The 13,224-nt window shown below is 34.8% G+C and overlaps 1 protein-coding gene across 5 annotated transcripts in view; it reads left to right on the top strand.

The window, feature by feature from the left end:
* The window catches only part of MMADHC (metabolism of cobalamin associated D), a 42,004-nt gene extending 32,184 nt beyond the window's left edge, over positions 1-9,820 (top strand). For all 5 annotated transcript variants that reach the window (XM_032355512.1, XM_032355511.1, XM_032355510.1 and 2 more), the window contains 5 exons: positions 577-794; positions 3,929-4,034; positions 4,587-4,717; positions 8,464-8,550; positions 9,302-9,820. In XM_032355512.1, the coding sequence (XP_032211403.1) occupies positions 577-794; positions 3,929-4,034; positions 4,587-4,717; positions 8,464-8,550; positions 9,302-9,496 (737 nt within the window). In that variant the 3' untranslated portion in view covers positions 9,497-9,820. The remainder of the gene's footprint in view (positions 1-576; positions 795-3,928; positions 4,035-4,586; positions 4,718-8,463; positions 8,551-9,301) is intronic.
* Positions 9,821-13,224: the final 3,404 nt, after the last annotated feature.

Raw genomic sequence — 13,224 nt, 5'->3', positions numbered from 1 at the left:
AAGCCAGATATTATGGGGACTTGTCTTCTCAGTGGAGCTCCCTCATGTCTGGGGTACCTGGTATGGGGTCTTTTCCTTTCCCTTCTCTGTACCCGTCCCTTCTGTTTGTGGTTAGTCTTGCAGGGAACTTTGGTTTCAAACTATATCTGCCCCTTCTATCTTTTCTGATTGGCTTCTTCTCTTTGATTAACCAAAGATTTCCTATGTTAGTTCACCTTTGTGGTTACCGAGGGGTTTCTGTGTTAACGAGGTGCATTTAGGATTCTCCTACTCTGCTATCTTCCCAGGCTCCTTCCAAAATTTACTGTATTCTTTTTAATGACTATCAGGCATTACATAGTTTGGATTACTGTACTTTATTATATCCTTCTCCTTATAACAGACTTGCCTTTGAGCTAAAAACTGGTTACTTTGATTTTTTTTAATAAAATAAAACTAATTTACATTCATACAAAAAAGTAAATTTCAAAGATCTCTTGGTTTTATAAAAAATACCTAATTAGAAGAATATTCTTTCAGTCCACCAATGCACTTGACTATTGGAGAAAATGGATTCATTTTGGTGTTCCTCTTCAGGCTCTCGAACAGTTTGGCCTGATGAAACTATGGGACCATTTGGACCTCAGGATCAGAGATTCCAACTTCCTGGGAACATAGGTTTTGATTGTCATCTCAATGGGACCATGTCACAGAAGAAAAGCCAGGTTCATAAAACTCTACCTGATATTCTAGCAGAGCCTTTATCAAGTGAAAGACACGAGTTTGTGATGGCACAGTATGTGAATGAATTTCAGGTAAATCATTAATATCATTTATTTTGTTTTTCTGATTATTAATACTGTATTAATTTCTGATAATTGTGGGCAAATTACTTGAATCAAAAAAGTTTAAAAACTTCTTAATTCCAGCATATTCAGAAACAACATGTATAACTTTTAAAAACTTGGCATTGTTCTATACATGTTTGCTATATAATTTTTTTTAAAGATTTTGTTCATTTATTAAGAGAACCCAGAAGAGGAGCTGGGGGGGGGTGGTGGCAAAAGGAGAGGGAGACATAGGCTCCCCCCTGAGCAAGGAACCCTGATGTGGGTTTCAATCCCAGGACCCCAGGAATATGACCTGAGCGGAGGGCAGATGCTTAACCAACTGAGCCATCCAGATGCCTCTTTTTTTTTTTTTTTTTTTTAAGAGTTTATTAGAAAGAGTAAGCACACAGAGGAAGAGGGAGAAGCAGACTCCCCACCAGCTGGAGAGCCTGACTTCGGTCCATCTGAGTACCCTGAGATCATGACCTGAGCCAAAGATAACCAACCAAGCCACCCAGATTACCTCCCCCCCTTTTTTTTTACTTTACATTATAATCTCTTGTAGGTAAATAATTCTTCATAAATACATTGTTTAATAACTGCTTATTTCAAATATAATTTAATACCTGTATTACTAAAAATTTAGATTGTTTGCTTTTATAGTTTTACACTCCTCTAGGCATTTAAAACTTAAGAAAATTTTGATATCTCTGAAATTCTTCAGACACAGTAAACTAAAAAAGATTTAAGAAGATTTTTTTTTTTTTTTTTTTTTTAAGAAAAACTGTGTCTTGGGACGCCTGGGTGGCTCAGTGGGTTAAAGCCTCTGCCTTTGCCTCAGGTCATGATTTCAGGGTTCTGGGATCGAGCCCCGCATCGTGCTCTCTGCTTGTCGGGGAGCCCGCTTCCCCCTCTCTCTCTGCCTGCTTCTCTGCCTACTTGTGATCTCTCTCTGTCAAATAAATAAATAAAATCTTAAAAAAAAAAAAGTGTCTGAGTATTTGTTTTTGCTTTTGTTCTGTTTTTTTAATGAGTTCTTAAGCTGGTATTGTAGGGATGCCTAGCTGGCTCAGTCAGTAAAGCATGCTGCTCTTGATCCAGGGTCTGTGAACTCAGGTCCCCCGTTGGGCATAGAGCTTACTTTAAAGAGGGGGGTGGGGAATGTACCTGGGTGGCTTAGTAGGTTAAAGTTGGCCTTTGGCTCAGGTCCTGGGATTGAGCCCTGCAGCTGGCTCCCTTCTCAGCAGGGAGTCTGCTTCTCCCTCTCCTTAGCACACTCTCTCAAATCAATGAGTAAAAGAATTAATAAAAAGGGGGGGGGGGGTAAAAATAAATAAACCGGTGTTACTCACCAAAATGAAAAGTTACATGCAATTCAGAGTTTCTATCAAACCCCTAATCTGTATCATTTTCTCAATTTCTGCATTTTTTTTATCAAAGCCATAATATTTATAGCAACAGCTCCTCATAGTTCTAATGATTTATATCCAATAACCTAACATTTGGAGACAGCTGTCCTCCCCTGACATTTTATCTCCGATAATTTCTTCTCTGTCTTCTTGGCTTTTCTGTCTGCCATTTATGTGATTTCCTATGTGTTTCTGTCCATCTTATTTAATTACTTATTGGTCACTTAATTCCTTGGCTTCCTAACTTTTTCTGACATTTCTGATTCTATATTTCTATCTGCTCACCAGACATCATTATCTGAATGTCTTAAAAGTCCCTTGATTTTATATGTCTCATACTTAGGTTCCCCAGCATCCCATGCCTCAAAATCTGCCCTTACTCCCATGTTATCAGTAGCATAAGTGACTTAGTCATGCTCCCACTGCCCCAAGACAAAAATTATACGGCCAAACTTGGCTTCTCTCTCCATCATATCACCATACAGAGTGACAAAATTGCATGGCTTCCCCCTTTGAAGTAAATTTTAAATTATTTGTGTCCTTTCATTTCCCACTAATAAAGCCAGAGTTCAAGACCTCTGTAGCTCTCCTCAGTTCTTAGAGCCATTATAGTGAGCTGGACTATGAGGCTAGGATAAATCTTGCTTCAAAGTTTACTTCTGCCTTTTACTTAATTTTGTGACCTTGAGAAAGCTACTTAATATCTCTGAGCCTCTGTTTCTTTATATGTAAAATGGGATAATAATACCTAACACACAACATTGCTATGAGTATTAAATGTAACCACCTAAATACAGTGTGATCAGTAAATATTGGCTGTTAATTGGTCTATTGCCTGCACAATAATACTGGCATTTTTTTATGTCTGATCTTGCTATTCATTGTTTATAGACTAAAGTCAGAATTCTTTAATGTGGCATAAATGACCTTCCGCAATTTTGATCCCTTATCTTTACCACTTCGCCTCCTGTAATTCTCTGCTCCCTCTGTACTCAAATTACAGTATACCTTTTGGTTCATTTTTTGTTTGTTTATTTTAATTGTACCATATTCTTTGACCACTGCATGTGCTTGCGCTCTTTGTCTCTTGCTGGACTGTTTTTCCTCCTGAGTTTCTAATCTCCTTTCTGCCTATTCATTACACACCAAATATACACATTAATTCACATATAGTTTAAATACGATGTTTCCCCATCTATACTACCAGAAGACTTTCTTTGTAACGTTGAAGCATTTTTCATGTTGGATTACATTTATTTGTTCATGCTTTTTATGTTTTCTTCTTCTCACTCTTTTAAACCTAAGGGTAAAGGCCAGGTTTTTTACCATTGAGGGACTGCTCTTGTCATAGTGTCTAATATATAGTATAAATTTCAGTTGAATAGAAGCCTCTAAACTTGTCCTGTAGGAAAGGGTATATATTTAATATATATTATATATAATATATATTTTAGTTTAGGCATTTTAGTTGCTTAGCCAACTTCTCATATCAAGTCTTATAATATTAGTATATTTATATGTATGTTTATATATATCTATATACATATGTATATGTATATAGTATATTTATACGTTCATTCTGAAGTTTTTAAATCTTTATTACCCCACCTCCAGTTAATTATTTTTTAAACTTTTCAGGGAATACAGGTTTGTAACAGATCAGATATTTTATTTGAACTCCAGCTTTTATTTATGTTCTGTTCCTCTTAGGGTAGTAATGCACCTGTTGAACAAGAAATCAGCAGTGCAGAAACTTACTTTGAAAACGCCAAAGTAGAGTGTGCAATCCAGACATGTCCAGAATTGCTGCGAAGAGGTACAGTGTGCTTCATACATTTACACTAATCTGTATTATATAATGTCACTAATTTTCTTAAATGTTAAATAATGGACTCCATAGGCATTGCATTACTTTGTAACTTAATACTGTGATATGTCTGGCCTGAAAAGATTACATGGCCAAGGTAGGGTCTTTCAGATATCCCCTCATAGCTGTATAGACTTGTCAGTACTTTTTCCCTGAAATCCTTCTACTTCTGGGTGATTACTATAGCTATAATTTCATGAACTAATACATAATACTGAGAAAATTTTAATACTTAATCTGAAGATTACAAGACCAATAACAAGTAACCTTATTTGCTCTTCAGAATTGTTGACAGCAGTATTTTAGTTCAACAAGAGCAGAAGTTAACCAAAAGTTCTCTTCAAATTTTTTCAAAAATAGTATGCGTTTATCAAACTAACATGTACCACAATAATTAAACTTACCCATCACTTTTGTAAGAATTACTTTTATGTACTGCTTCTTTAAAAGAAAAAAAAAAAAAAACTTATTTGCTCTCTGGAATTTTATTCTTTTTTATAGATTTTGAGTCACTGTTTCCAGAAGGAGCTACCAACAAACTAATGATTCTGACAATAACACAGAAAACAAAGAATGATATGACTGTTTGGAGCGAAGAGGTAGAAAATGAAAGAGAAATGCTTTTAGAAAAGGTAATTCTTTCCATTGCTGACAATTTAAATTTTGTGATGTTTAAATACCAGTGAACCAGCATTTTTAAATGATGGGTATCTTTTTAGCATTTATTAATTCTCTGCTAATGTAAAAGTCCTTTAGTATGGACATACATCTTAGAATAAAAATGCCATCATTTTCTGTTTTTAATATCTTCGAAAAACTTAGATTCTTTCTAGTACTTTCCTCAGATTTTTTTTGAATTTTGGAAAATACAATAAAAATGGCAAAAATAAAATTAACTCTTCCTACCTGTCACTCTCTCTTCTTAAAGCAAGTCAGGTAAAAAGTGAAAGCTACTCCAGTCTTCAAGGAATAAACCGTAACAGTTTACAGTACAGTAACAATGTATTGTATACCCACTTTTTTCCTGTCCTTTGCTTTTTACTAAAAAATGTTTTGACACCTTTCCATAGCATTACAGATTTTATACTATGTAAAATCTGTATAGTATTATATTTCATGAGCAAACCATAAATTTTTTATGTTAAAAATTCCCTGAGTAATTTGTAAGTTGAAAAACTTTTGCTGTTATAGGCAGTGAATATATGTGTGCATATATTTTTATGCGCACACTTACATCTGTAGATTCCTAAATAGGGAATTGGTGAATCCAGGGTGTATATTCACTATGTTTTGATGAATGCTGCCTAGATGGCCCTAGTATATATGTTGTCACCATAACTTACTTACGCTGGATATTATTAGCATTTCTTTCTATTTCACCAACCTGAGTAATGTGAAGTGGTAAATTAAAGTCTTCAATTTAAAAAAATACAAAAACATAGAATTGTCTTAAGAGTTTCATATTGGGTTATGAGTTTCTGTAAGATATGAAAATATTCCTTTGCCTATGTGTCAGGTCAAGATTAGCTCACTTGGGTACTTTAGTTAAGGGAATTTTTTTCAAATATAGTTAGCTAATTTCCATGTAAAGTAATATTAGGAATTTTTAAATATTTTCCTTAGGATTGGATATATGGTTCTCTGCATTTGTAAATTATAATTTATATACTGAACAGAATCTCTTAGAATGATGACTTTTGACTTCATATTAAAATATCCCACATAGGGGCACCTGAGTGCTCAGTGGGTTGAGCCACTACCTTCAGTTCAGGTCATGATCCCAGGGTCCTGGGATTGAGCCCCACATCGGGCTCTCTGCTCTGCAGGGAGCCTGCTTCCCCCTCTCTCTCTGCCTGCCTCTCTGCTTACTTGTGAGTTCTGTCTGTCAAATGAATAAATCTTAAAAAAAAAAAATCCCACATATAGCTTTGCCAATAATTGGATGTTATCATGATCATGAGCAGGGTGCATGCTAGTTAATAAAGAAGTTAGAGAGAGGCTTAAGAACTGTCTGATTTTAAAGAGGTCTGAATTTAGAGAGTTGAAATTCAGGCAGTAACTCAAACCTTTTCTCTTTACCAACTAAGGCAGTATTTACTAATACATATATACTTACCATTGCTATCATTTTGTCACTAGAGCACTCCCAAATGTGCATTGCATTATTGGTCCTAATTTCCAATGAGTTAAACATTCTGAACCTCATTTGATACTGACCCCGGTATAAATGTCAGTTTTTTATAACCAATTTCAGGGTTTTGAAATGTCCTATTGTTTTTAATTTTATAATGACTAAAGCGATGAAGATCTTTCTATTTTAGTATGTTAGTGATTATTTTAGAACCACCTGTAGTTTACTGTCAGTAGATGTTTTATAGTCTGTAGTTTTAAATCTATTGTAGTTTTTTCCACCACATATCAGTGTTTGCTATTGATGAGCAGAAATCTTAAAAGAAATACTTTTACCAATATTTGTATTTTTTGTTCTTGTAGTTTAGTTTTGTTTCTGTTCATTAAATTTATGTATTTTCTAATGACTTTTCTAGACCATATTTAGTTGGTTTCTTATTTAAGAATTAAGATAATTGAGATTCAACAATAAGTATAAATATTAAGTATGAAGATAAACTAAAGAATACAGTATTAATGTTTTTCATTATTTTACAAGGAAGTGCTGGGAGAAAGTAAGTTAGCTTAAATTGTTTCCTCTATACAGAAAAAGTTTGCTGATCCCAGCTAAAGAGCCACATAGTAAATTTTTAGGCTTTATAGGTTACAGGGTCTTAACTACTCAACTCAACCCTCATTTTGTTAAAGCAGCCATAGACAATATATAAATGAACAGACATGGATCTATTCCATTGAAACCATATTGCACTTACTGGCACCCAGCTGGATTTGACCTTCAGGCTGCAAGTTGCTAACCTCTTAATTTAGGATATGGCATAAATTCTTCAGGCATAAACTTTGGGGGATCTCAGCTAAATGCCCAACATGCTCAGTGAAGTCTTAGCGCTTTGTGTGAACCAGAAATTCATGTTACCTAGCTGTGCACCAACCTCTGGTGACACTACTGACCTCTCAGATGCCAGTTAGCACTCTTCTATGAGGGCAGTTCCTCAAGGAATCTTGGCTTGGGGGAGTGCACAGTTCTTCCCTTGGTTACCAGCATGAATTACTTTGCATTCTACTGGGGAATCCCATTTATGCCTCTCTCTTCTAGTACCCTAACCCACAAATTTCAGATGCTTTAGTAGAACTCTTCCCTTTCTACCTCCTTAGCTTAGTGACACCATCACTTTGCTTGGAATCTTCTCCTTTGCCCTATGACAGTGTTCCAGACAGCTGGAACAAATATGGGCATCACCTAATTTGTTGCCCTTCTCTCCAAAATTACAGTTTTGGCTCACTGTTGTTCAGGATTTAAAACCATTGTCTCATATATTTTAGTCAGTTTTACAGCTTTCAGCAGATGGCAAGCTTAATAGCTATTATTCTATATGACCAGAAATGGATCTGTGCCCTTGTTTTTAAACATTTATGGGTTGTTGTCTTTTTTTTTTTTTTTTAAACACAAAAATCTGGTCCTAATATTTATTACTGTCTTTTTCACTGCTTAGACTTCTGAGAAAGGTAGTAAAAACATCATAGGAATTACAAAGTAGAATGGTGAGACCAAGATTTTGAATAGGTGATACAGATGCATGGTTTGTAATAAATATTGTACAAAAAATAGGGTGTATAATGAAAATTATGTATCATGAATAGATTTGTTTTTGTAACACAAGTAACATTTTTTTTAAAGATTTTATTTATTTATTTGAGAGAGAGAGAGCATGAGAGGGGAGAAGGTCAGAGGGAGAAGCAGACTCCCCGTGGAGCTGGGAGACCGATGCAGGACTTGATTCTGGGATCCCGGGATCATGACCTTAGCTGAAGGCAGTTGTTTAACCAACTGAGCTGCCCAGGTGCCCCACAAATAACATTTTTAAACAACATTCAAATGAATGGTTCATATCTTTTCATTGTATTTTGTTTTCTTACCTTATTTTTATAATACAAAAATAGTAACTGTGTTTTCCAGTTTGTGGCAAATTTGGGAGTTAATAGCACAGAATTTATTAGAAATTGTTCCTAAAATAAGGAATAATTTAGTAGAAAAAATACACAATTTAGACTTTCTGAAGGAAATGAAAGTGTTAAATGAACTATATTTTGGACTGGCATAATTTATGACTTTATATCTAATTTATCATTAGTTGTATTTCCTTATTAATCTTACTGAGTTCTCTGAAGCAAAAGATATTTAAAAATGTTTTATATTTCAACAGTATGTAAGGATGCTATCTTCAGAACATTTTTTCCTTTTTCTCCGCAGTTCATTAATGGTGCTAAGGAAATTTGCTATGCTCTTCGAGCAGAAGGCTATTGGGCTGACTTTATTGACCCATCATCTGGTTTGGCAGTGAGTAATTACATTTTGAAAACCAGATTAATTTGAAGTAGGAATTTTTTTTATTATAAAATTGTTAAATGATCTGTTTCTAACAAAGTTATTATTTAACAGTTTTTAAACTTCACAACTTTATCCAAAGAAGTACCAGTTTGAGTCAATTCCATTCACAACCTTTGAGGGACCAGTCACTGACAATTAAGTTTTTCTGTCTTTATTAGTTTTCTGTAATGTATATACTTTTACATTAATGAATTTCGTAGTTACAAATTAGCAGTCATAGTTTAAGAAAGAAGACTTTTTAGAATTAAGAAAATATGGATGTTAAATATTTATAAACGTTAACTTCCAGGAAGTATGTCTCTGACACTATACTTTGAAGAAAACAAGAACCACCGTTATGGTTGCATTTTAAATTCTGGGCATAGCTTTCAGTTACAAATAATAATGAAATTTTTTGTATCTTAAAATAGGACTATATACTATTTCTTTTCAAAGTCAAAATCTAGAAAGATTGTATAATGTTAGGTGTTTGGTTCAGGATAGCATGTAATCTGCTAGATTATTGGTTTCACATTTCCAGAAGCACAGGTATTGGATTAAGAGGAAGTGCTTGGTCACATGCAGTACCTAAAAACTGCCCTTTTTAGGTTCTGATTTTTTAAATATTTGAAATATCAAAATAGGTGTGTATTCATGTTTATATAAAAACTATTACATCATTGTCTTTCTTGCTAATGAATATCACTTTTATCTCCTCCAGTTTTTTGGACCATATACAAACAACACTCTTTTTGAAACAGATGAACGCTATCGACATTTAGGATTCTCTGTGGATGATCTTGGCTGCTGCAAAGTGATTCGTCATAGGCTCTGGGGTACCCATGTGGTTGTAGGAAGCATCTTCACTAATGCAACACCAGACAGCCATATTATAAAGAAATTAGGTGGAAACTAACAGTAATGTCAATTTATCAGCTGTACTATTTGTATGTACCATTTGGGTTGATCTATAAACACTGTCAAAAGCTTCAGTTTTTAAAATTTACTTATTTCTGGGTATTTATTTCGACACTTACTGATTTACAGCATTGGCAAGTGGTATGTGATTTTTAAATCTCAACTGTTTATTCATACTATCATTGAATACATGTTGATCACATCCACATTGTATGAAATGTGGTAATTGACATGTAATCAGGACATGATCTCATATTGTTATTCTTCCCTTTATTGGAAAAACCTGTTTTATTTTTCTCTAAAAATAAATCACCTATTTGGATCTGTGTTTTTTCATTGCAATATGTTTAAAATAGAGTTCTTTAAAAAGATTAATGTAGTTTCTTATTTTTAAGCATTTTTTTAAAAATGCAGTCAAATTCTAGATTCAGTGTAGCTTTCAATTTTATTACTTGCTAAGTGTTGGAGTATGTATTACTTTGAAGTAATGTTTGTGCAGAAAAATAAGGACTAATACTATATATGTAAAAGAATATGGATCTCAAAAAAGGATCCTTAACTCCTTAACTCCTGGATTGAGGCATATAAATATAGGTTATTTTGACAAAACAGTGCCTCAGCTGCCAAGTCATATTTCTCCATTTTAGTAAGAGATAAAAATTATGGTACTTTACAGAAATGCCTCATTTGTGACAGACCTTGTTTTTATAGCTTTTATCTATAGTTTTTAAGCTTAAAAAGAATCATCTTAGATTTGTGAGGCTTTTGCCAGTAGGAATCTCAGAAGAGCAAGTAACTGCTTAGAATGAATTAATGAAATGGATTTTTCCTGTATTTTTCAGTTAAGTGACTTTTTAAAAGGAACACATGGAGATATTAGCTCACAGCTTGATTTAAAACTTTGCTTAGTTAACATGTAGCTAAGTGTTGCTCAATAATTCAGAGAGTAATGGGTGCAGAGTTTTCATTCACTATGAAAACTACAAAGTTAATAGGTGCACTTTTCCAAATCTATACCCCGTATCATAAGTGCTCAATAAATTTTCTTCTATGTAAGCAGTACCCATCTCAAGACAACATTACTGGCACTTCTCCCCTCACTGTCCCTCCCGAGGGTAACCATTATCCTGATTTCCTGCTGCGATGAATATGGTTGGTTTGTTTTGATGCTTTATGCTATATGAAACCGTATATAGTATGTTCATTTTTATGTCTGACTCCTGTTCACTCAGCAGTGTGAGAGAGATCAGTCCTATTGTGTATAATTATAAATCTGTTTGCCTATTTCTTTTTTCCTTCTCAGTCGTTCTGAATCGGGACAGTTTTGCCTCACAACAAATTTAGCAATGTCTGGCCATACTTTCTGCACAGCATGGGGCTGAGGAGAAAAGGGTGGTGCTTTAGGCATCCAGAAGGTAGAGACCAGGGGTGCTGTTAAACATTCTACAATGCAAAGGACAGTTCCACCAAAAAATTATTTGGTCCATGGTCTTGAAGTACTCGGCGTTGTTTCTACCTTGCGTGTTGCTTATTCAGGCATTTGCTACCTTGCCCTACTGTTGAGCCTTATTCCCTTGAAATTTCAATGTTGGCTTTAACAATTCTGAAGTGCCACCTACTGGTTGAAAAGGATACTTAGTCCCAAAAATGGCTATGGCTATGTGTTATTGTATGGGAGCTAGGGTACATGGTGGCAGGGCTCTCTTTTACCATTAACAGAATCAGAAGCAACATGAGAAGCAGTAATTGCCAATTAAAATATTTTCTATGAAATGTTATGGCAAGATTCAGGTTCAGAAAATATGATCCAAGGAACTGTTACTGATGATAGTGGAAAGTAGTTGATTATGTACTATAGTAAGAAAACATAGGTATCACTTTTCTCATACTTACTGAGGACTCCATAAAGAAATCCTACATAAAATTATCCATCTTAAACAAAAATTTTCTACCTTTTAAAATAAGGTAGAGCCATTGAAATTAATTTTGACCTATCACTAAGAAATAGGTTTTGTTGTGGAATTTGTATTTTGACAAGAGCTTAGGAATTACTGTATGGACATTAACTGTAAAAGAGACCATTCAGATCATTGGACCTATATCCCTCATTTTATAGTAGACAAAATAGGAAACAGAGGTGCATACTCTGGTTACAGAGCTAGTGTTAAGACCCAGCACTGGAATTTGGTTTGATTCCAGTGTGTGTAGAATCAAATCTATATCTTCATATGTGTATATATGTATGTATACATAGATATATAAAAATACATATATGTATACATATGTGTGTGTATGTATATATACACATATGTTTCTGTTTGACTCCTTGTGATCATTGTCAAAAAGTTTGTGATTAAGAATATCAAAACGGGTTGCAGAATTTAAACTGAAAGAACTTTCAGGTTAACTGCTATTCCTGCCACATTTCATAGATTAAAGAAATTTCGACTTTCATTCTACTGAACTCTGCATGTTTTGAATTTCATTGAAAATTTACTGAAGCCTATCTTAAAAATTCAGTTATAGATACTACACTTCAAATAGCAGTTCTCTGGCTTCAAGTATAAAACTTTTTTTAGACTTCTGTCAGTTGTAACATCAGTATAATCCTTACATGTAAACAGAATTGTGCTTTTAGTTCCAATTCTATTTCTTTTTTTTTTTTTTTTAAGATTTTATCTATTTATTTGTCAGAGAGAGCACAAGCAGCCAAAGTGGCAGGCAGAGGCAGAGAGAGAAGCAGGCTCCCCACTGAGCAAGGAGCCCAATGCGGGACTCAACCCCAGGACCCCGGGATCATGACCTGAGCCGAAGGCAGCGTCTTAACCAACTGAGCCACCTAGGCGTCCCTCTGTTTCCTCTTCTTAAACTCGTTCTCAATGTTGCTCCAAAGCAGGATCTATTTACTTCTACATTGTGGACATTTTGAGGCTGGTAATTGTTGGGGAAGCTCTCCTGTGCATTGTATGCTTTTTAGCAGCATTCTTGGCCTCTACTCTCTAGATGCCAATAGCAACCAGTGGTCATGGCAAAAATATCTAAAGACATTGCTAGAGTGGGGGGTGGGGGGCGGGCACTGAATATTTATCTGAAAAAAAAAAAAATTAACAAAGTGTCCTAAATTTATTGCAATAATCCTGTCCCCAATTGAGTACTACTGAATGCACATTCTACTTCAGTGTTCCTCAGTTCTGTTTGTACATTTGAATTACCTGGGAAGATATTTAAACATGCTGTGGATTTGGCACCCACACCCACAGATTGATTTTATTAGTCTGATGAGCCCTGGGCATCAGTATTTTTTAAAGTTTCCCAGGTGCTTCAGGTGTGCAGTCAGCCTTAAAACTATTAGTTTTATTAGTATTTGAAACTAATAAAGAGGCATCTAAGGAAATAAGAGCAGGATATAATAGCGATTTAATGTATTAAGGAGGTGCAGGAAACAAAGATAAAGGCTACATTGAGAGTGACCTAATCACTTAGTAGAGGTGGCAGAGAGGAAGACATCTCCCACATTTACAACTAGGTATCTTTCACATCTGAGTAAATAAACTAGAGCATTCTGAAGACTGACAACAAATTCCACAATAAAATGTAGAAAAGCCACATCTGAGAGGTTAGGGAAAGCAGAAACGGAGGTCAGAAACTGCGGAGACAGAGCTGCAGGCACAGACAAGAGAAAGCATCAGAGAGCCCACATGGGGAAGAGGAATCCCCATAATGACT

Source organism: Mustela erminea, chromosome 8 (assembly GCF_009829155.1).
Source record: "Mustela erminea isolate mMusErm1 chromosome 8, mMusErm1.Pri, whole genome shotgun sequence".
Taxonomy (NCBI): Eukaryota; Metazoa; Chordata; class Mammalia; order Carnivora; family Mustelidae; genus Mustela; species Mustela erminea.
Note: the sequence above shows the minus strand (reverse complement) of the source record. Positions and strands in the feature narration are given on the sequence as shown.